The 20,931-nt window shown below is 41.2% G+C and overlaps 1 protein-coding gene across 1 annotated transcript in view; it reads left to right on the top strand.

Annotated features, from left to right (window-relative positions):
- Nucleotides 1–4,117: 4,117 nt before the first annotated feature.
- Nucleotides 4,118–20,931, top strand: part of LUZP2 (leucine zipper protein 2) — a 359,428-nt gene continuing 342,614 nt past the window's right edge. The window contains exon 1 of the mRNA XM_065404319.1: nucleotides 4,118–4,179. Within this exon, the coding sequence (XP_065260391.1) occupies nucleotides 4,118–4,179 (62 nt within the window). The remainder of the gene's footprint in view (nucleotides 4,180–20,931) is intronic.

The following is a 20,931-nucleotide window of genomic DNA, read 5'->3' on the forward strand; positions in this document are numbered from 1 at the left end:
TTAGAAATCTGTGTAATAGTTTGTCAGTTTTAAAATATCAGCTCACTTTCTGTGAAACACAGTGGTAGTATGGTATATGAGAGGCAGTGTTTCCCAGTGGACAGAGCATTGGACTGTGACTATCACCGTCCTATCGTGCCTCAGTTTCCCCAGCTGTAAAATGGAGATAGTGATACTGACCCCTTTGTAAAGCTTGTTAATCTACTGATAAAAAGTGCTATATAAGAGTGAGGTGGCCAAGTTTACTACCTTATTGTGAAATTTGCACAGAAACAGCATAGCCCAAACACTAGAAATAACGGTTTGGGATAAATAGTCTGCAGCAAGATGTTAATATTTTGTTATGTAATCTGTTTTCCTCCACTTCTCTTTAGTACATTTGCACATTTCAAATAGACAAAACATGTGTACTTTATCATTTTAAACAGCTGATAGATTCTCTATTACTATGGTAGCTTCTCAAAGTATCCACTCAAGACTGCGGGTTCATTATATTAGATAATGTGAAAACACATGCATACATGGATGTCTTTCTAATATGTGAAAGATGTGTTTATATTTCAAAAAGGGATCTCTAGCTTCATCTTCCCCCTCAAAAGTACCTAACAAAGTACAGAATGGTGCTTCCAAACTGTCAGTGTGTGTAACCAAGTCTGCAGGAATTTGTGTGACAATAAGTTTCATTGGTGTTATGAAAATAAAATTATTGCATTACTGGAAGTTATTGTATAGTACCAGTACCGTTGTTTCCTGTTCAGTTATTTTATATTCAGGGCATATGAGTATTGGCAAAGGACCATATAATCAGAAGAACTTTTACTCGCCAGACTGGTTGCAATTATTTTATTTAATAAGACTGTGCATAATTCCAGCCATGGAATGGTAATCCTTGATTTCCTCAAACTTGGGCATGTTGGATTTCTTTGTATGGAATATTTCCCCCCTAATAGTTTTTTAATTAATTCAATTATTATAAGTTAATATATAAATGCTGCCAGATATTTAATTAATTCTTTGCATGTTGAAAATGCTACTTTTATAAACCAAATGACAATCAGAAACAATCTGCAATTTATTTTATAAAAATAGCTATTAATCATTTAAAAAAATTAACACTGCTGTTAAAATGACAAGTTCTAAAAGATATAGCAAAATGAAAGGTGGAAAAACAAGGTCAGTTCTCCACGTTTTATATGGCTTAAATCAAGAAGGCTGTGCATACAACAGCAGCATCTGAATACTAGTGGCCAAGTTTTTCCAAGGACAGCACAAGAGGTTTGCCTGCAAAAATGTGGATTCTCTTGTGCTCTCACTTGCATTTACAGCTGGCATTTATGTCCATAGTTAACCATTTTGTGTGTGCAAATGCTGTCTTTTAGGGAGACAGTTGGCTATAGGTTTGCATTAGTTGCTCTTGTGACCCCCTTAATGCTTGGGGGCTTTAGCTTTGTGCAGGGCATATATATGCAGAATGCTTCTGGGTGTGCTGGAGACCTCTCCATCCACAGAGCTCTATTTGGGGTACAGGGGTTTTCTACAAAACACTCTGGGTGGGTGGGGATCATAGGGCGTATGTGCACAGGGCCTGGTAGTTGGGGGATGGCACTCTCCAGAGCTCCCAGTTTGGCATTGAATAGGTGTGACTAACATGCACCAAGATGCTGTTTACATTGGGGTGATATGGCCGGGGGGGGGGGGGGGGGGGAATGTCTATCTTCCCCAGATGCCCAAGGATTTCTTGGATCATGTAACAAGGGCTCCCTCTCCCCCCCCCACCCCCGCCTCAGCCTACCTGAGATATTCTTGCCCCCGCACAAACACACCTGAGATATTCTTTACTATAGGGATATGAGGACAGCCTGCTTAAGAGGATATTGTTGGTTAATCTGACTAAATGCCTTCATGGAATCATTACTTATTTGTATTGTGAAAGGGAAGGGCCCTGTTGTGCTTGACACTGCACAAATGCATCATTAATCAGACACAGAGCATATTTTCATGCATCTCTGCATTCAGCAGTTTTGTCTGGTTAGGATGTAGCAAATGCAAGCCAGAGTGCTGAATACAAGTGGTAGAATGATGGTCACTTACAGTACTTCTGTGTAGCTATACAATACAATCTCTGTCGCATACCGATTTGCCATTTGTGGATTTGATCTCTCTCATGACAGCATGGCCAAAATGTCAAGAAAAAAAGACTTCTGGCACTGTAATTTCCCACAAAAGACACAACTTCTGTGAAGAGGGAGAACAGTAACAGAATTCAGAAAGAATTGTTCAGGTTGTAGAAGTATATGAGGTTCCAAAAGCTCACTCTAGGCTCATCTGGCTTTGGTGCATTCCCCTGAGGCACCGTTGCCCTTTCGTCAGTCCCCTTTGTATGCACGTAAGGGGATGAGGGAAGGATTAAACTATTGGCATATGGCTGTAGGTGAGGTGTCTGGTAGCCTGGAAAGTTTGGCATTTTCTGGGCGAGAAACTGACAGGCAGGCTGCGCTTTTTATGACCTTTTTACTATCCAATCATGAGTAACCATGGTAACATGACCCTCTTTGGTAGTGGTGTGTAATGTGCAAAACAACAAAAATATTGCCTCAAATTAATATAGTTCCTGAGCTGTGGAGAATCGTGCTGAACTGCGGACCAACCATATTGAACCAGGAAGCTCCTACCAGAAAACACTGATTGGGGGAGAGGTCAGATTTCCTTTTTTTTAGCGGTGTGTGCTGTCGTTTTATTTCCCAAATGACACACACTTCACACGTGAGTTAGATTGTATTGGTTTTATTTGTGTGTGTTGGGAAAGTCTGACTAATTCCCTAGAGACCGGTATTGTGGTCCGAGCTCCCACTCACTGCAATTAGTGAATCTGTAATTATTGTAATGGTGTTCAAATGTCTCCCATTCTACTCAACAGAGAGCAATAGAAACGTGGGTTACAATCTGAGAGCTTCCCTCTATAATACATTATTGAACTTTAAAAATTCAGACCCCTTTTACATGAGCAAGTAAGTATGCAAACAACTCGAGCTCCCTTTCCTTATGACCAAGGCTGCCTTTTTTGCTTTGCAGAAAAAGCTGTTCTCATTACATAAAACTACTTTGTTTAAATTCTACACTTCTGCCATACTTATGCTGAACATTTATTATGTGCTGTGCACTGTAGCCTGTATCCCTTGCAAGGTAAGGACATTTAGGATCTTTTATTTCTGACACACACTATTTGAGAAGAGAAAGTGAGGGGCTTCATTCTTACTACCTGATGAGTTTAACCCCCAAGAGAGGAAATAGCCGATTAAAATCTGAAAGCACCTCTATCAACCACTGACTTGTTTAAATCAAGATCAGAAAGCCCATAAACACAGAAAGGAAAAAAAAACAACACAAATCTGAAGCCTTTTAAGAGTTTTGCTTGACAATTAAGGTTTTGTAAAGATGACATAAATGTTTCAAAATATATAAACCTATTTCCTCTCTTCTCATTTTACTACTAGCATCAAGCTGTAATTGTATGAATATCAAATTAGAACAATAAGGTTTAATTCCTACTTTGCAGAGGACAGCTTTTCTAGGCAGGATGCATCAGGTTGATTGTCTGTTACCTTAAATAAGTAGTACCTACTTTTCTACAATGAACTTTGTACAGATCCCTTTCTGGTAGGCAATACAACTTATAACTAGAGTAGATTTGTTATGTATTGTTTTTCTTCACTCTTCCAGGCAAAATCTACAAGTCAGAGATGCACTCTTATAACCTTAGAGTTAAGTGCCATCCACTGTGTTTTCCCTCCCTAGTTGCCACTTAAACTGCTAGTACTAACAAATCCTTCAGGACATCAATAGAGTCACTGTGTTGAATAATCACAGCCTATCAGGCAGTAGGCTTGCAGCAGCAGCTCCATTGCCTGTGACATCACTCCTGAAGCTCAAACCCCACTCTAAGCTCCCTTCATTAGTCAGTCTGTTGGTCTGTCTCCTTTTCCAGATCTACAGACCTTTGCACACTGGAGCATGCTGCTCTGAGAAGAAGAGCTGTGGAAATCAGAAGCAGGGGGAGAGAAAGAAGAGGATACAGAGAAAGAAACACAGAAAAAAAAATCAAAAGACAATCTACAATATGAAATTCATCTCAGCTTGTTACTTGCTGCCTTTTTTCCCTGTTCTAGTTTTCAGCACTAGGTGAGTACAGAAAGCTATTTTACTTGGAGTTCTCTTGTTTTGTCTGCTGTTCGTCTTTAAGATTCATTCTTCTCTCTTAAATCATAGAGATTCCAGCTTCTTCCATGGTTGTAAGTTCAGAGTGTCTCTTCTTCAAATTATTCCATTTCCCCTCACCTCCACCCCAGATACTTTGAGAGATTTCTGACTCTTTACCTGGTTACTCCAGCTTATTTATGCCCTTACCTTTTTCACAGGAAAGCTGATTGCTCTACAATAACCTAAAGCTTTTGTGATGAAACAAAATGTTTCACAACAATAAGCTTGATATACATTGCTATTATAACAAGGGGACTGTGTATCCATGCAAAGCAGGGAGCCAGAGAACAGAAATTGAGATCATAATAAATGTTTTCCCCATTAGAGTGCAAAAATAAAATAAACATTGGAACAGTCTTACTGCAGTGAGGGTTTTACATCTGAACATAGCCTATCTTAAGGTTTATTGTTTTTCATCTTAAACACAGGAAAGATGCTGCAGTGGCAGCAGGATGCCTGAAAACATGTTAAAAAGTTATTGAAATCTAGAAACATTACTCTCTACTGTGTGAGTACAATAAACCATGGGCAAAATAGGAACATTGTCTATTACAGGTTAAAATCAGGGCTGACTATGCAGCATTCTGAGATATAAATTTTCCTAGGAGAGAGTATGTTCACAATGCCGGAGGCATAGCATGTGCAGCAAAGGAAAGGTAAAGCTATAACACACTATCCTACCGTCACATTGTTCACTGATGGAAAGTTAATACTGTGTACAGACTAGGTATGTTAGGTGAAGACATTGTCAAATGACACTGCTGTTGACATAAGCTTTCTAGCTTCCTGATGCTTATCAACAAATAACTGACATTTCTCTGTTTGTTAATAAGTACTCAGTAAACTTCTATGTCCCTGGGGCATGTAATCACAGTGTGTATGTCGGTGTGTATCAGGGAAATACATCCATCCACTTATTCCTAGCATCTTGCCATAAAATCTGCAGATAACACTACAATGGGTGATAACTTCCCATTTTAAGCTCTAACTGCCCCCTAATCTAAGGGATGATGGGAGCTCATATTTAACTCATATTTGAATATGAGTACCTCACAGCTGCAGGTGTGTGAGAGAAGAAATGGGTCAGAATGCAGAGAGTGAAGTTGTAGGCTTACCAAAGGTTTGAGTGTAGGTGAAATATTTCAGAGTGGTGGAATGTCTTACTCATCTTCATGTCTTTTTTTAATATTTCTGATTTAGGTTTTAATATTCATCAGTCCCAATCACTGTGAATCACTCCAGTATTCTTTGAAATATCTTGCAATTCCCTTTTGAGTCTTTGTGTTGTGATTCAGTAATTATCCATGGATCCCTTTTGATTTAATAAGTAGACTGAAGAAACATTCAGTATCAGTCTTGTGAAATTCAGATGAATAATTTTACTTTATCTTAAAATTGTATATTCTTTGCTAAATTACACTGGAGTTGAATTTAAAAGGGGGGGAACGGAGCCAACTTTTCCAGATGTAATTTTTCATCTTAAATGGGCTCCTGAGTGAAATGCTTTATGAGGGATTCATTGGCTGCCAATGTATCTGTTAGTTAAAATGAGGGAAAGAAAGGGAATTATCACATATTTCCATATTTCATAAAAAACTAATATACTTTGGCAAAGATAAAGGGGCAGATCCGAAGCTGCAACCGAGGATCTGGCCCAAAAGCATTAAAAAGGAAATCTGTCATCTTAACAAGAAAAGCAGTGCTTGCATACATATGTGAACTTCAGTAAATAGCTCATGATTTAAAATTGGATTTTACTTCCCACTGCAATTTACCAAGGTATGAATAGAAAGTTGAAGTCGACATTTGAATGCCATATGCGATCAGTGTAACTCCAGGAAAAAAATAAAAAAACTTAGAGAATGATTTGAGTGGCACATGATCAGTTACAGTCCTATGTGACCTAATGTTGAAAATAAATAGCACACAAATGCAATGATTACAGTTGTCAATAAGAATCAATATTCAGGCAGAGAGATTTCAATCTAAATTCCATTTCAATTTTTAATATCAGGGTTTTGAATCGTAGATTGTAAAATGCAGCTGTTACTTATGCTATTCCTCTGAAACCATGCTGGTTGTTCCGTTCAACAGAAAAGTAAGTCGGACTCTAAAAATGGGGATTTGGAGGTATACAAAAGGAAATGGCCTGAAACAGTGGAACACTATATTCGAGCAATTTTTTTATTCCTCAGTTGTACTGACTATCTAAACAATGGAGCGATTTTCTTGCGATCATGATGGAAGTTAAAAACAATACAGTGCTATCAATATGCCATTCACCGGGAGGAGATTGTGCTTTTAATCGGTTTCATCAGAAGGCCGTTTTGTATGTGGCATTTAGTAGTTCTTGCAAACATATGGTTACTGTGTAGGCTGGAACCCAAACAGAGCAGCTTTGCAGGAACAGTTGCTTTAGCAAAAAGGGGAACCTATTATCCTGCTGTGTGAAACTGCTTAGCTCAGGCAAAGAAAAGATCATGAGTAGCAATACGTTTTCTACCATGAGATTTCTTTAGAAGTGCTTTCCTCTCAAGTTGTAGTGTATGCAGGGCAATCTCTGTGTAACTTGTTTGCTGGTGCTGAAGTCAGTGAGCAATTACTTGATGAGAAATGTGGGCAGTTGCCATTTATTCCTATTTGGCATTTGGTGATATCATCTTCCTTGCATCGCTTTATTGTTATAGTTTTGTGAGGCCTCTGCAGAGAAACCTAATGTTAAACATATTTGCATTGACGTAACAAATGGTGCACATAATGCATGTTGATTTTACTTCTGGGATTTACAGAGGCCAAAAAGAACAAAGTTTCAGGTGTGGTGATTATTGCACATTTTTATTAACTGAAATGTGTAGATTTTTCATAAATATAGGGGTCCAGATCCTCAGCTGAATCTGTGCTGATATGCAAGAGCCATGGATCTGGCCCGTGATGTGTCACTGCAAAGAAAACCTAAAGCTGTTGAAGCAAATATTTTTTTTTAATATATCCTTTTTGTTTATTTTTGGTGTTTCTCAAATCCTAGTGATTTCTCTAAATGATAATTATTTGGTGCTGTGAACAATTGCAAACATCTGAGGTTTGATTTAAGATGTATTTACTACTGTAATAAGCACCATTGACTTCACTAGCTACTGAATGAATAACAACTCCAGGATGAGGTTTATTAGAGGAGGGACCAGCAACTCTGTAAAAATGTCAACCCTAAGTGTACCCAAGGGGACTTTTTCTAAAGTTTGGAAAAGTTTGGATAACTTTTGTTGTCAGTTTTTACATGCTTTTGCACATCCTGCTTTTGGAAGGACCAAATTATGTTCTCCTAGTATTTCCTATGCATCAGAGATGATGAACAAATATTATTTATAAAATGTTATATTGCAGTTGCACCCAGAGGCCTCAGTCAGGACTGGGGCCCCATTGTGCTATGTGCTATGCAAATACATATGAAGACAGTCTCTCCTCCAAAAAGCTTGCAATCTAAGGCCCTGATTCTCTAATTGATAACATGCAGGCACTCCTGAGGTCTCTTGTAAAGCCCCAGTGATCTATCTGGGTGCAAGCGTGCGCCTCTATCAGTTAGCTGCAGAGTTGTGTAGTAAATACTGGAGATTTCACAAGATTTCTAGCCCATCTTATATCGACAAATGAGGTTTTGAATAAGTTCAGGTAAGTGCTCACTCTTCTGCATGCTTATTTAAATCTATCCTCTAAAGGCCAGATATTTAACTGTTTGATTTCAGTGAGCATTTTGTCTAAGTCTGGACTTCAGGCACTGGCCCTAGATTAGGGTTACCATATTTAAAAAATAAAAAAGAGGACACTCCATGGGCCCTGGCCCCGCCCCTTCCCCACCCCGGCCTCGCCCTAACTCCGCCCCTTCCCCACCCCTTTCCCAAAGTCCCCCCCCCAACTCCCCCTCCTCCCTCCCAGCCATGCGAAAAGGGCTGCCCGAGCGCTACCGGCTTCACGGTTTGCCGGGCAGCCCCCAGACCCTGTGCCCCCGGCCGGCGCTTCCCCAGCGCAGCTGGAGCCCGGGAGGGGAAGCGCCCAGCCGGGGGCGTAGGGTCTGGAGGCTGCCCGGCAAACCGTGAAGCCGGTAGCGCTCCGGCTTCGGGCAGCCCCATGCCTCCGGACCCTGCGCCCCCGACTGGGCACTTCCCCTCCCGGGCTCCGGCTGCTCTGCTCCTCCCCTGACTCTTCGGCTCTGTTTAAGAGCCGAGCTGCCCTAGCGCTACCGGCTTCGGGCAGCCCCCTTGCCTCTGGACTCTGCGCCGCCGGAGCAGAACAGCTGGAGCCCGGGAGGGGAAGTGCCCGGCCGGCGGCTTGGGGTCCGGAGGCAAGGGGGCTGCCCGAAGCCAGTATCGCTCGGGCAGCTCGGCTCTTAAACAGAGCCGAAGAGTCAGGGGAGGAGCAGAGCAGCTGGAGCCCGGGAGGGGAAGTGCCCGGCTGGTATTTTTCCCGGACATGTTCGGCTTTTTGGCAATTCCCCCCGGACGGGGGTTTGATTACCAAAAAGCCAGACATGTCCGGGAAAAACCGGACGTATGGTAACCCTTCCCTAGATAGTTGAGGTTCACCCGTCATAATGAAAGCTTATATTTTCCTCTAAACTCACCTAGAACAATGTTCATGGTACTATGTCTCTGCTTGGTTATTGGAAGCCTGTTATGAAACTCAGCTGTCCCTATCCTGTGGTGGCAAACCCTTTTCTGTATGAACAGTCTGACAGTGATCAAAACACACTGTAATTTGATTGAAACAGGATGTTACACTCAGCACCGTGTCTATAAGTACTGCAAAATGCAGTTTAATAATAACAATGTTGCTAATAAAGAAAATCATTAAATGGGTGTACAAATAACAGCAGTAAAATAAAGTCATATTAGTTTAATAGCAGGGGAATGGATGATAGTATTTTTCATAGCACAATTCCACAGCAATCTAAAATTGCTATTACAAAGCAGTCAGGAATTCACTTCAGAAGAACAAACACTACCTCAGTGACTTGTGAGGGGATGAAAGTTGGTTGGTAATTTCTGGTAGAGAAGTGCTGGCATGCTGCCAGTGAAGGTACATATTTTGATCTGTTACGCCTCTGCTTCTAGAAGTGGCAGAGGAGGGAGTGGAGTTCTGTTGAATTCCCTTTACCTTGCAATGCACAAGAACCTTTATCCAATGGCTGGTATGCCTTTTCACTGGAAGTGCCACCTTACTACCTTAGGATGTGTCTACACTGCAATTAGACACCCGCGGCTGGTCCGTGCTCGCTGACTAAGGCTCACAGGGCTCGAGCTAAAGGGCTGTTTAATTGCAGTGTAGACATTCAGGCTCAGGCTGGAGCCTGAACTCTGTGACCCTCCCACCTCACAGATCCTAGTGCCTGGGCTCTGGCCCAAGACTGAACATCTACACTGCAGTTAAACACCCCTTAGCCTGAGTCCCGGGAGCCCAAGTCAGTTGGCATGGAAAAGTCATGGTTTTTTTTTTTTTAATGGCAGTGTTGACATACTCTTAAAGGTTGAATTTGCTCTCTCCATTGCTCATCAGTATTCACAGCACCTGTTTGCTTTGGTGTCTATTGTTAGGTAATATGTAGGTGGTACTTGGAGTATTCTTTTTCCTTCACCAGATACATTTGAAGTATTCCCATACCCACTGTTAAATCGGGTAGAAGGTTACATGTGGATGCCCTAGAGTTTATTAGATTGATGATAAAAGCAAAATGTTTAAAACGTTTCTCCTAAATTAAAATCTTCCCTGCATTGTAAACATTCATTATGCTGTTACTGGAAGATGAAAGTGACTAGAAAGGGCCCCTTCCTGCTCTTCTAGGTAGAAAAACAAGCCTCAGACATGTTTGGTGCCTGCTAGTGCTGAATACCCAAAGGCTGCTCTCTGAGAGGCCACAATCTTGGAGTACAGGAGTGCCCTTCCTTTTCCCCATGATGGCAGGCTTGGTGTGTAGGAAAGTTCTGGAGACAGGTAGTCTCAGACACGAACTACCATGTTAGCAGGAAAGAGCAGCTGATATGTCCATAGGATTTGTGAGTAATAGAGACCACCTTTATGTTGTTCTTTCTGAATTCCTTCAGGAATTCAGGGGGCACTGATTGCTTATAATTCATTTCATATTCTTACCATCTCAGAACTGGTTTTCTTGGATATAAAAGCGTTCTGATTTCTAGCAAATGGGATGATATGTGCTTGGTAAATGGGGTTTGTGCATTGGGACAGGGTGGCAAGTGGTTTTTTGGTGCTGCATAGCAGTACAATATGTCCAGATTCATGGTCCTCATGGGCCATTTTGCTGAACTGCAACCACACCTTATTATTTGTTCAGTATATCACTGCCAGTCAAGTCCCTTGATTTCTGTTAAACATAATCGGCCAAATCCATCCCGGGTTTAATTGCATTGATTTCAACTCCACTGAAATCAATGTACTTAAATCAGGGGATGGATTTGGCCCAAACACTATATAATTACTTTAAGGACTTATGATTTAGGGTCTAATCCTGAAAGAGGCCAGAGGTGCTTAGTACCCATAATTCCCAGTAACCTTGCTGAGAGACAAGGATGCTCAGCGCCTTACAGAATATGACTCGAGGCTAGCCTTATTGCATAATGGATAGTGATTCAGTAATTGCCCATGGATCTTTTGATTTATGAAATAATGGATTTGCTTTCTCCATATGTTCATGATCTATCATTGAGATTGGTATATCTGGATTTAACTCTACATATCAGTTCTATTTCCCCTTACGTCTTATTCTATGTTTATACACCTATACGTAATGCCAAAGGGCCTTACTCCTCCGTGACTTTCTTTCCCAATGCTGGAACTAATTTATGGTTGAAAAGAAGAACATGGGAACTGTTTTATCTGATGCATTTCAGTCAGTAAGGTTAAGTCAGGAAAAGTGCCCCAAAGTTAGGAGACCTCTTGAGTCTGCCAAACTGAATAGAAAACCTTGATAGCTGGCTTTATCGTGAGACTTTGGGGGATTTCCTGTTTTGGCCAGAAGTACCACAAAAGTAGCTTCTTGTGTGGTAGTTTGGCACTTTAATTTCTGTCCCTTGCTAGGAAAAAATGCAAAGGTCTGAATTATTTTTCTCTTAAAATGACATTTTAAGACTCTACCTACCCATTTTTGAACCTCCCAAAAAAGAGCTCATTTTGGGGTTTGTTTTGAATTCTAGTTGTTACTTTCACTTAGAAATAGATTTTTTTTTTTTTTAAAATCATGAAGCTCCCTAGAATTCACTTTGAAAGGATATAATAGCACTGTAAAGCTGTGGTTGGTTGTTATGCATTCTGTAGCATTGCACTGCTGCCAGCTAAAATTGCAGTAGAAGTTACTTTTGGCTTTTGCAGTTTGAATTCAATATTTTTTTGCATGCAGACTGATGCTAAATGAGATCAAGTGCTGCCAGTCTTTTTTTGGTGGTGGTTCTAACTGGGGCCATGTATTAGTTATTACTACTGCATGCTGTTCACTCTCCATCAATTAAATTACTATTTGTCCTTTTTCATGAGATTGTGTTTTGATATTGTTTCTATGCTTAACTAAGACGTGTTCTCAGATAGCAATTCTTATAATGTAGCACTGAAAAGATAGTTAAGTCATATATTGATTTGATATGTAGAAAATGTTGTGCTTTCTTATTACATTGGTCAGGGCCAGCTCCAGGGTTTTGGCCGCCCCAAGCAGCCAAACAAACAAAAACAAGCCGCGATCGCGATCTGCGGCGGCAATTCGGCGGGAGGTCCTTCGCTCCGAGCAGGAGTGAGGGACAGTCCGCCGAATTGCCGCCGAACAGCTGGACGTGCCGCCCCTCTCCGAAGTGGCTGCCCCAAGCGCCTGCTTGCCAAGCTGGTGCCTGGAGCCGGCCCTGACATTGGTTTACTCAATGGGTATTTAGCTGTCTTCCAGGGACCAAATCCATAAATATTCCCTATATCCAAGACAAAGAGTATTTGGTGTAGATCTGTCTCTACTCTTTATAGTATCCTTTAATCTGTAATATTCTGTCCAGGTTTCAGATGTAGATTATAAATGGTATTCAATTATTACATTTAACTCTTCAGATACTACTACAGTGAGTGCCACAGGAATATGAGAGAATAACTTTGAAGGTGCGTTAAATAGCTATTTTTACACATGTCATTGTGAAGTGATCGTAGGTGAATTGAAATCTTTTCTTATCTTCCTCTCATACCTATATTAACAACATCTTCCTCTTCACCATACAGTAGCCCTCACATTCCTTGAGGTATTACATGTTAGCAAATTATATTTATTGTATATTTACATAAATTGTATTGTATGCTCTCTTTATGAAGAGGAGCAATAATTCTCAGTTCCTCTACTTTTATTGCTCCTCATTATAGTTGAATTGGTAGAAACAGGATCAGACTTTGATTTTTCTTTCTCTCTCAATTCACTAATGTATGTTGTTTTAAAATATATATTAAATGTGAACAAAAAGGATGAGTGTGAAATGCCCTAATACCTACTAACTAATATTTACAAAAGGCACACAGAGCTAGTGGGAGGAGATCAATTAAATGCTGCATCCCTGACATGGTCCTGCTCCTTGAGAAAGGTGAGGCTGTAGTGTTTCCAGCTGGCGTATATTAACCCTGTAATTTCTGAGAGAGAGCTCTGAACTATATTTATATCTATTTACGTGCCCCCATCATTGTATCATCCGAGTATCTCTCAAGCATTCATTCATTTATGCTCACAATGCCCTTCTGCCGAAGGGAAGTGTTATCCCCATTTTACAGATGGGGAACTGAGACACACAAGTGAAGTGACTTGCCCAGGGTGTGCCAGAGTCTTTTGCAGAGTTGTCAGTTGAACCCATATCACTTGAATCTCAGTCCAGTGCGCTAATCACAAACCATCCTTCTTTCCTTTTGACTGTACATTGAGCAGCAGCATAACTTTACTCCTACTTTTTGAACTCCTCCAGCCTAAAACACCCTCATTCAGAAAAGTGTGATATCATTGATGTTACCTCCTCCACTATCTATCCACTATCTATCCAGCCACCCATCATGGTATTAGAGTGCCTTCTATTCTGAATAAGGCATACATGGGTTTATGGTGTAGTGGTGATCACTGTAATTACTGCTGCTGTATCTATTATAACCTATCATACTTTCAATAACTCTTGCAGTTCTTGATAATTGCTTCAGTGGTGGGAGAAGGGAAAAGAATTATTTCATCATTATTGCTGCGGGTAAGCAACAGAATTTCTTTTGGAGTACTATATGGCAGTTGGATTAGCAGTATTTGGTGCTACATTTCAGGTGCTTAGGTGGCTTCATTGACATGGGCCACAGGAGTGATAGCAGTGGAGGCAGTTCCTGTGGTTCCCTAACTTAGAATTGCTAGGTGAACCGTAACAACCTCCTGAGCCTATGATGGTAGGAGCCAGGGTAATAAATTGTGTACAACATGTCTATCTTCTTGATGATTTTTTTCCCCTCATCCCTGCTTCATAATTTTGGACTGACTTTTCTGTTTGTTTGTTACAGATTAGCCTGTGGCATTGGGCAGGAGAAAGGTGAGACTTTACTGAAATGTAGATGAGAGAAGAAAAAAGTGTGAGAAATTGAATCGACAAGGTGGTAAAAAAAGGATGTGCTTGAGGTAGCTTTAGATTGGTTGTTGAGGGAGAGTAGTTTGTTCCTCCTGGTACAGCAAATTAATATGTACTCAATGTGCAAACAGAGAAAACTTTCTAAGTGTGTGTGGGGAGGGGCAATCATATTTTTCTCACATTTCAGTTCCTAGGTCTTAAAAGGTAACATTTCTTCAAGAGGGGACAAATCCTAGTCCCGGAGTGGTATTCATTGCTGAAATGGATCAGCTTCGCATTTAATACTCATCATCAGTACTGAAATAGCCACAAAGGCCATTGTACTTTCTGTTGGGGGCAATAGCCAAGAGATCCACCAGTCCTGGCTCAGATCTACCCACATAGAGCCCCTAAAAATGCATGAGTTCCTGACATCTTCCCTTGTTCTCTTGTATTGAAACTTCCATACACATGGAAGGGGCTGGACCCACCCGTTAGTCCAGAATATTCAAAGTGCTCTGCACCTCCAATCTGTGTCAGATTTTCCAAGTGCTCAGCTCCTATTTTGGTATAAAAATAAATGGCCCAATTTCCCCATCATGTTGACTGATGAGCACCTTTGAAAATCTGGCCATGAGTATCACAAAGGAGAGCAGAGCACTTCTGAAAATCAGACTCCTTATTTAAGTACCTGATTTTAGGTGCTGAGGTCTTTTGAAAATATGGCCCTGGACACTCTCAGAAAAATCTGGTCTCATGTCTTTTGTTTTATTCTGGGTTAAGGATATTTGGCTTAATGGGAATGGTGCAGCATTAGAAATGACATTGTAACCATGGTGCCCAGATAGCGTGTGAGGGAGTAAAAACAAAACAAACTCCAATATTCCTGCTTTCCTTATTGCCATTGAGTTAAAGATCTCTGACTTTGCAGTCTGTCCAGTTTGTGATATTTAATGCAATGAAAATCCATACCAACATAGTGATTTCTGTGGACTCTCTGCAGTTAGTCTTGAATGAGTATATTTTTTCACACATCATTCCAAGTACATGCATAGTGAATACAGACTGTTCTGCAATTGCTGCTTTATTTACTTGGAAAATAGCTATTTGCTCTTCAGTATACACAAACATGCAGTATTTTGCTCAGAAAAGCTTGTGAATCCAGGCATTTAATTTAATATTTTTTCCTTTAAATCATATGCCTTTCCTCTCTGCCACCTTTAGAGGTTCCCAATTCTCACTCCAGCTCCTCCCTGTTGGATCAACCAGGCAAGGTACTAACAAGCTTCAACAGGACTTTATTTTTACAGTGGAAACCTCTTTACCAAGCTGCAGCTGCACCCTCTGTAACTCTCACTCAGCCTCCTCAACTCCTCCCCCCTCCTTCCTGTTTCCTGTCCTTTCAGACTCCCAACAGCCAGTGCTCCCAGTTCTAATAATACAAGCAGCATTTAAACACCACATTCCCTCCTCTCTTAAGAAACTTTCCCAAATAAAATAAACATTGTTGTTCTAACCACAGGAACAAATATGAAACAAGACACTATACTATTGGCAAAAATATTACACTGAAAACATTGTAGATACTACATAACATAGTCTCTAGTCCAGGCAGGTGGTCGTTTGGATCTGACAGGCCGTCTGTCACGCCGGGGTTCCAGTGCAATGTCTTGTTGTGTTGGTTCTACGGTGAAGTCATCCAATGCAGACTGGGTGTTGACATAATCTCCTCTTGGTGCATAGGCAGGTGCAAGATAAGAAGCATTCCATACCCGCCCATCAGAAAGTCAATAGGTGTAAGGTCCCTTCTTCTCTATGATTTTAAGAGGAGCTGTGAATTTATGGTCCCCTTTGCGTAAGATTCCAGGTTTTCATATTCTAACGGAGGAACCACACTCAAACTTTGTTTCCTTAGCACCCTGCTGCTTGTTTGTGAAAGCCTTATACTTTGGTTCTGTTCAACTGTTTTTCTCACATCATCCTCGTTTGGGGCATCAGGTCGTGCCTTTAACAATCCAGCAATGTTCAGTTTAGTATTCATCTGTTTCCCATGCAGTAACTCTGTGGGTGATATTTGCGTTGTGGCATGTCGTATAGCCCAGTATGCTTGCAAGAAATCAGTAGTGAAGGGTATCCACAATCGCCCTTCCAGTTTAGCTGTTTGCAAACTCTCTTTCAAACTTCTGTTAAACCGTTCGATTTCCCCATTGGCTTGAGGGTAATATAGGGATGACCTTCTGTGTAAAATGTTCCTCTCTGCTAGAAAGGTTTCAAACTCCAGGGAAGTAAATTGACTACCATTATCGGAAACCAGTTTTTTGGGGTTACCTTCCCTACTAAAAACTGAAGAGAGGAACTTAATTACTGTAGCAGAAGAGATTTGCGATGTAAACACTACCTCAGGCCATTTACTGAAATAGTCTATTAAAGTGATGGCATAATGACAGTCAATTGGAGCAGTATCAAAGGGTCCTACAATGTCAATTGCAGATTCAGGAAGAGGAACAGGCTGTAATGGAGGGGTACATGTCACTGCTGTCTTATCATGCATTTGGCAAGTGACACAGGATTTTTGAGTGCTTCAGTTTGAGAGTCCATCCCTGGCCACCAATACAGATCCCGTAGTCATTGTTTGGTTCTGACAATTCCTTGATGAGTATCATGTGCCAGGTGTCTGAGTTTTGATTGTAAATCTTCTGGCACAAGTAGCTGGTGTGTACCTCATAGCACACAGCCATCGAGCAAAGAAAGTTCATTCTGAACTCTAAAATAAGGCAGCAAAACTGGGTCAAGGTTTTTAGGGTTACTGGGCCATCTCTTTGTCAGAAATTCCCGTAGTTTTTGTTGAATTGGACATGCTGAACAAGCAGCTTGAAATTCTTCTCTTGTAACTGCAGTAAGAGTGCTTGTAATAAGTGCAACTACTACATCCTCATCCTCCGGTGGACCATCTGGTGAAGGCAAAGGCAGGCGAGAAAGGCAATCAGCTACCACATTTTTGTTTCCAGGCTTATATTCCAGTTCATAATTGAAAGAGAGTAGACTTGCAGACCATCTAGCAATATGATATCCTGCTCTTCCCAGTCCTTTCGTGGTGAGCAACGTCGTCAAAGGGCTGTGGTCTGTGCACAACTTGAACGTGTGGCCCCACAGGTAAGTTCTCCATTTTTCAGTAGCCCAGACACAAGCAAGTGCTTCTCTTTCAACTGTAGAATATTTTCTCTCAGCATTACGTGAGTAATGTCCTTGTCCTTGAAGCAAATGCAACAGTCCTCTCTGTGTTGTCCTCATGAAGTTGTGTGAGGATAGCCCCAAGTCCCTAATCAGAAGCATCAGTAGTTACAATTGTGGACAATGCGGGACTGAATACTGCAAGTACTAGACTATGTACAATCAAGTCTTTCACCATTTTGAAACTAGCTTGTGCATCCGTTGTCCACACTAAGGTTGAACTTCTCCGTAGTAATTCTTGTAACGGTTCAATGACAGAAGCATAATTGGGAATGAATTTTGCATACCAGGAGGTAAGACCCAAGAAGGAACATAAGGTTTGCAAATCTGTTGGAGGAGGAGCATTTGAAATTGCCAGGATATGATCTGGATCAGGTTTTAGTCCAGCCTATGAAATTGTATGCCCCAGAAAGGAGAGTTCAGTTTGTCTAAATTTGCATTTGGACCTATTGAGCTTGAGGCCTGCTTTGCTGATGCAGTTTAGTACATACGGCAGGTTATTGTCATGCTCCTCAGTAGTATTTCCAAACGTGATAATATAATCAAAATAGCACTGAACTCCATGTTGATCCTTCAGAATCAATGACATCATTTTTTGGAAGGCACTTGGGGCTGATGCGAGACCGTATGGAACACATTTAAAACGAAATAGTCCCTTATGTAATAAATGCTGTGAGGTCTCTGCTGTCAACATAACCTGGTGGTATGCGCTCTGCAAATCAAGAGTAGAAAACATCTTTGCTCCATGGAGTTCTGCAAATACTTCTTCTATGTGAGGAAGATGGCTGTCATTCACAATAGCTTTATTTGGCTCCCTTAAGTCCACACAAAGGCGAATGCCTCCACCCTTCTTCAGGTGAAACCCATTCCGAGGAGTTAATCTCTTCAATAATGTCATTTTGAACAAGTTTTCTAAGTTCCTCTGAAACAGCTTCCCTGACTGAAAATGGTAAGCGCCGTAATTTGTCGTACAGGCATCACATTATTCCGCATTTTAACTTTATGCAGAAACCCATAAGCACAGTCGAGTTTCTCCTCAACCTGGTGTTGGGTCCCAGCTGAAACTGGTGTGTGTACCGCAAGAGTGCTTTGCTGAGGAAGATCAATTCGTCCATTAACTACCCTGAGGTTTAAAGCAGCCAATAAATCTCTGCCAAGGATAGGAGTGCCTTTGTGGACAATGTAGAACTCTGCAGTTACACAGCAATCACCAAAAGTAACTATTGCTGGGAGGCAGCCATGTACTGGAATATGGTTTTTCAAAAAGCACACCAACTGAAGTTTGGGTTCAGTAAGAGGCCCATCTTTAAAGTAATGCAAATAGATGGAATCAGGTAGTATAGATACTGCTGAGACAGTGTCCAACATTAGCTGAATAGAGTGTGATTTGCCTGAGGGTATGGCGAAAACGTTTACAGTACACTTTATCTGTTCTGGAATATGTGCAGTAGTGATTTTGTCCACACTCAGCACAGTAACATCTGGTATTGTAACTCCATGCACCTGTTGATTGAACTGGCTACTGCGACATACTTTAGCAAAATGCCCAATCTTTGTGCAATGATTGCACTGAGCTACTTTTGCTGGACATCCTGTGTAGCTTGCAAGATGTTGTGGGGATCCACAGCAAAAGCATGCTTTTAATGTATTTTGCATTTGCTGATTCAGTGGCTTTTTATTAGTTTTCCTCTTGCAATTGTTTGTCTGCAGCGATAGTGAACTTTTCTGCAAAGGAGTCATAGCCTGGACTGTGCCTCCTGTATCTTTGCTCATTATTTTGGCTTCAGCTGTAGCTGACTCAATCTGAGTAGCAATGGTTATTGCTTTTTCTAGTGTAAGTTGTGGTTCTAGAAGTAAGCGTTCTCTTACACGAAGCATGGTTGTTTTCTCAATGAGCTGGTCTCCAATCATCTCATCTGCCATATTCCCAAAGTCACAAGTTACAATCAGACTCCTCAGGGAAGCAATATACGGCATTATAGTCTCCCCTGGTTTCTGCTCACGCTGGCGAAATCTGTAGCAATTAGCTACTACATTCACTTTTGGCACAAAAAAGTTCTTTAATGCAGTGAGTGCAGTCTCATATTTATCATCTGCGAGGGGGAAAGTGTAAAATATACGCTGCCCTTCTGCTCCAAGGCAGTGGATTAGCAGAGCACGCTTTCTTACTTCAGAAATCTCTGTAGCACTGATTGCAAGCAGATAAGTCTCAAATATATGGATCCAGACAATAAAAGCAATTGGAGGCTCACCTGGGTTTTGCAGAAAGGGTGCAGGTGGGTTCAGAGGCAGAAGATCTATCTTCGTCGCCAAAATCTTGTATCAACCAGGCCAGGTACTAACAAGCTTCAACAGGACTTTATTTTTACAGTGGAAACCTCTTTACCGAGCTGCAGCTGCACCCTCTGTAACTCTCACTCAGTCTCCTCAACTCCTCTCCCCTCCTTCCTGTTTCCTGTCCTTTCAGATTCCCAACAGCCAGTGCTCCCAGTTCTAATAATACAAGCAGCATCTAAACACCGCACTCCCAAATGAACAGTTGGCATCTGAGGTCTTGGTGCCAAAAAAGAAGTTGAAGAACAGCTAGCCAAAAACTAATAGCAATTTTTTTAAAGTACATCAGAAGCAAACAACCAGTGGGGCCACTGGACGATTGAGGAGCACTGTAAAGGAGCACTCAAGGACGATAAGGCCATTGCGGAGAAACTAAATGAATTCTTTGCATAGGTCTTCATGGCTGAGGATGTGAGGGAGATTCCCAAACCTGAGCCATTCTTTTTAGGTGACAAATCTGAGGACTTATCCCAGATTGCGTTGTCATTAGAGGAGGCTTTGGAACAAATTGATAAACTAAACAGTAATAAGTCACCAGGACCAGATGGTAGTCATCCAAGAGTTCTGAAGGAACTCAAATTTGAAGTTGCAGAACTACTAACTGTAGTCTGTAATCTATCATTTAAATCAGCTTTTGTACCAAATGACTGGAGGATTGCTAATGTGACGCCAATTTTTAAAAATGGCTCTAGAGGTGATCCCAGCAATTATAGGCTGGTAAGCCTGACTTCAGTACCAAGAAAACTGGTTGAAATTATAGTAAAGAACAAAATTGTCTGACACATAGATTACCACAATTTGTTGGGGGAAGAGTCACCATGTTTTTTGTAAAGGGAAACCACGCCTCACCAATCTACTAGAATTCTTTGAGGGGTCAACAAGCATGTGGACAAGGGGGATCCAGTGGATATAGTGTACTTAGATTTTCAGAAAGCCATTGACAAGGTCCCTCACCAAAGGCTCTTAAGCAAAGTAAGCTGTCATGGGATAAGAGGGAAGATCCTCTCAAGGATTGGTAACTGGTTAAAAGATAGGAAACAAAGGGTAGGAATAAATGGTCTTCTTTCAGAATGAAGAGAGAGAAAATCTATTCCTGTCTCATATAGTTAAATGGTCCATCAGGTAGCTTGAGCCAATTCTCTGGCAGGGACCAAAACCTTTTATTTTGCCCCTAAGTTCAATGGGGAGCCTGTATAGGGCCATGAGAACTGGAGTGATGTGCCTGCAACAGCCAGCATTGCTGAGTAAGTGGGCTGCCACATTTGAATCCAGTTGTAGCTTTTTGTAAAGTTGGCACTTTCATTCCTAGTTAATAATATATCACATTAATATACTTTGGGAATCAAAGATGTGTGGATCACCCTGGCAAAGTCAAGGTCTGGTAAGATAGGTCATGTTGGTATAGTGAGTTGGAAGTGAAAATAGGTGTGTTTGCAGACATAACTATTTGGGTATATTTAGTTCCAGTGGGTAGTTCAAAAGGACCAGTAGGCTATGGAACATCTAGACAATCTGAGAA

This window comes from Emys orbicularis, chromosome 4 (assembly GCF_028017835.1).
Source record: "Emys orbicularis isolate rEmyOrb1 chromosome 4, rEmyOrb1.hap1, whole genome shotgun sequence".
In the NCBI taxonomy this organism is placed as follows: domain Eukaryota; kingdom Metazoa; phylum Chordata; order Testudines; family Emydidae; genus Emys; species Emys orbicularis.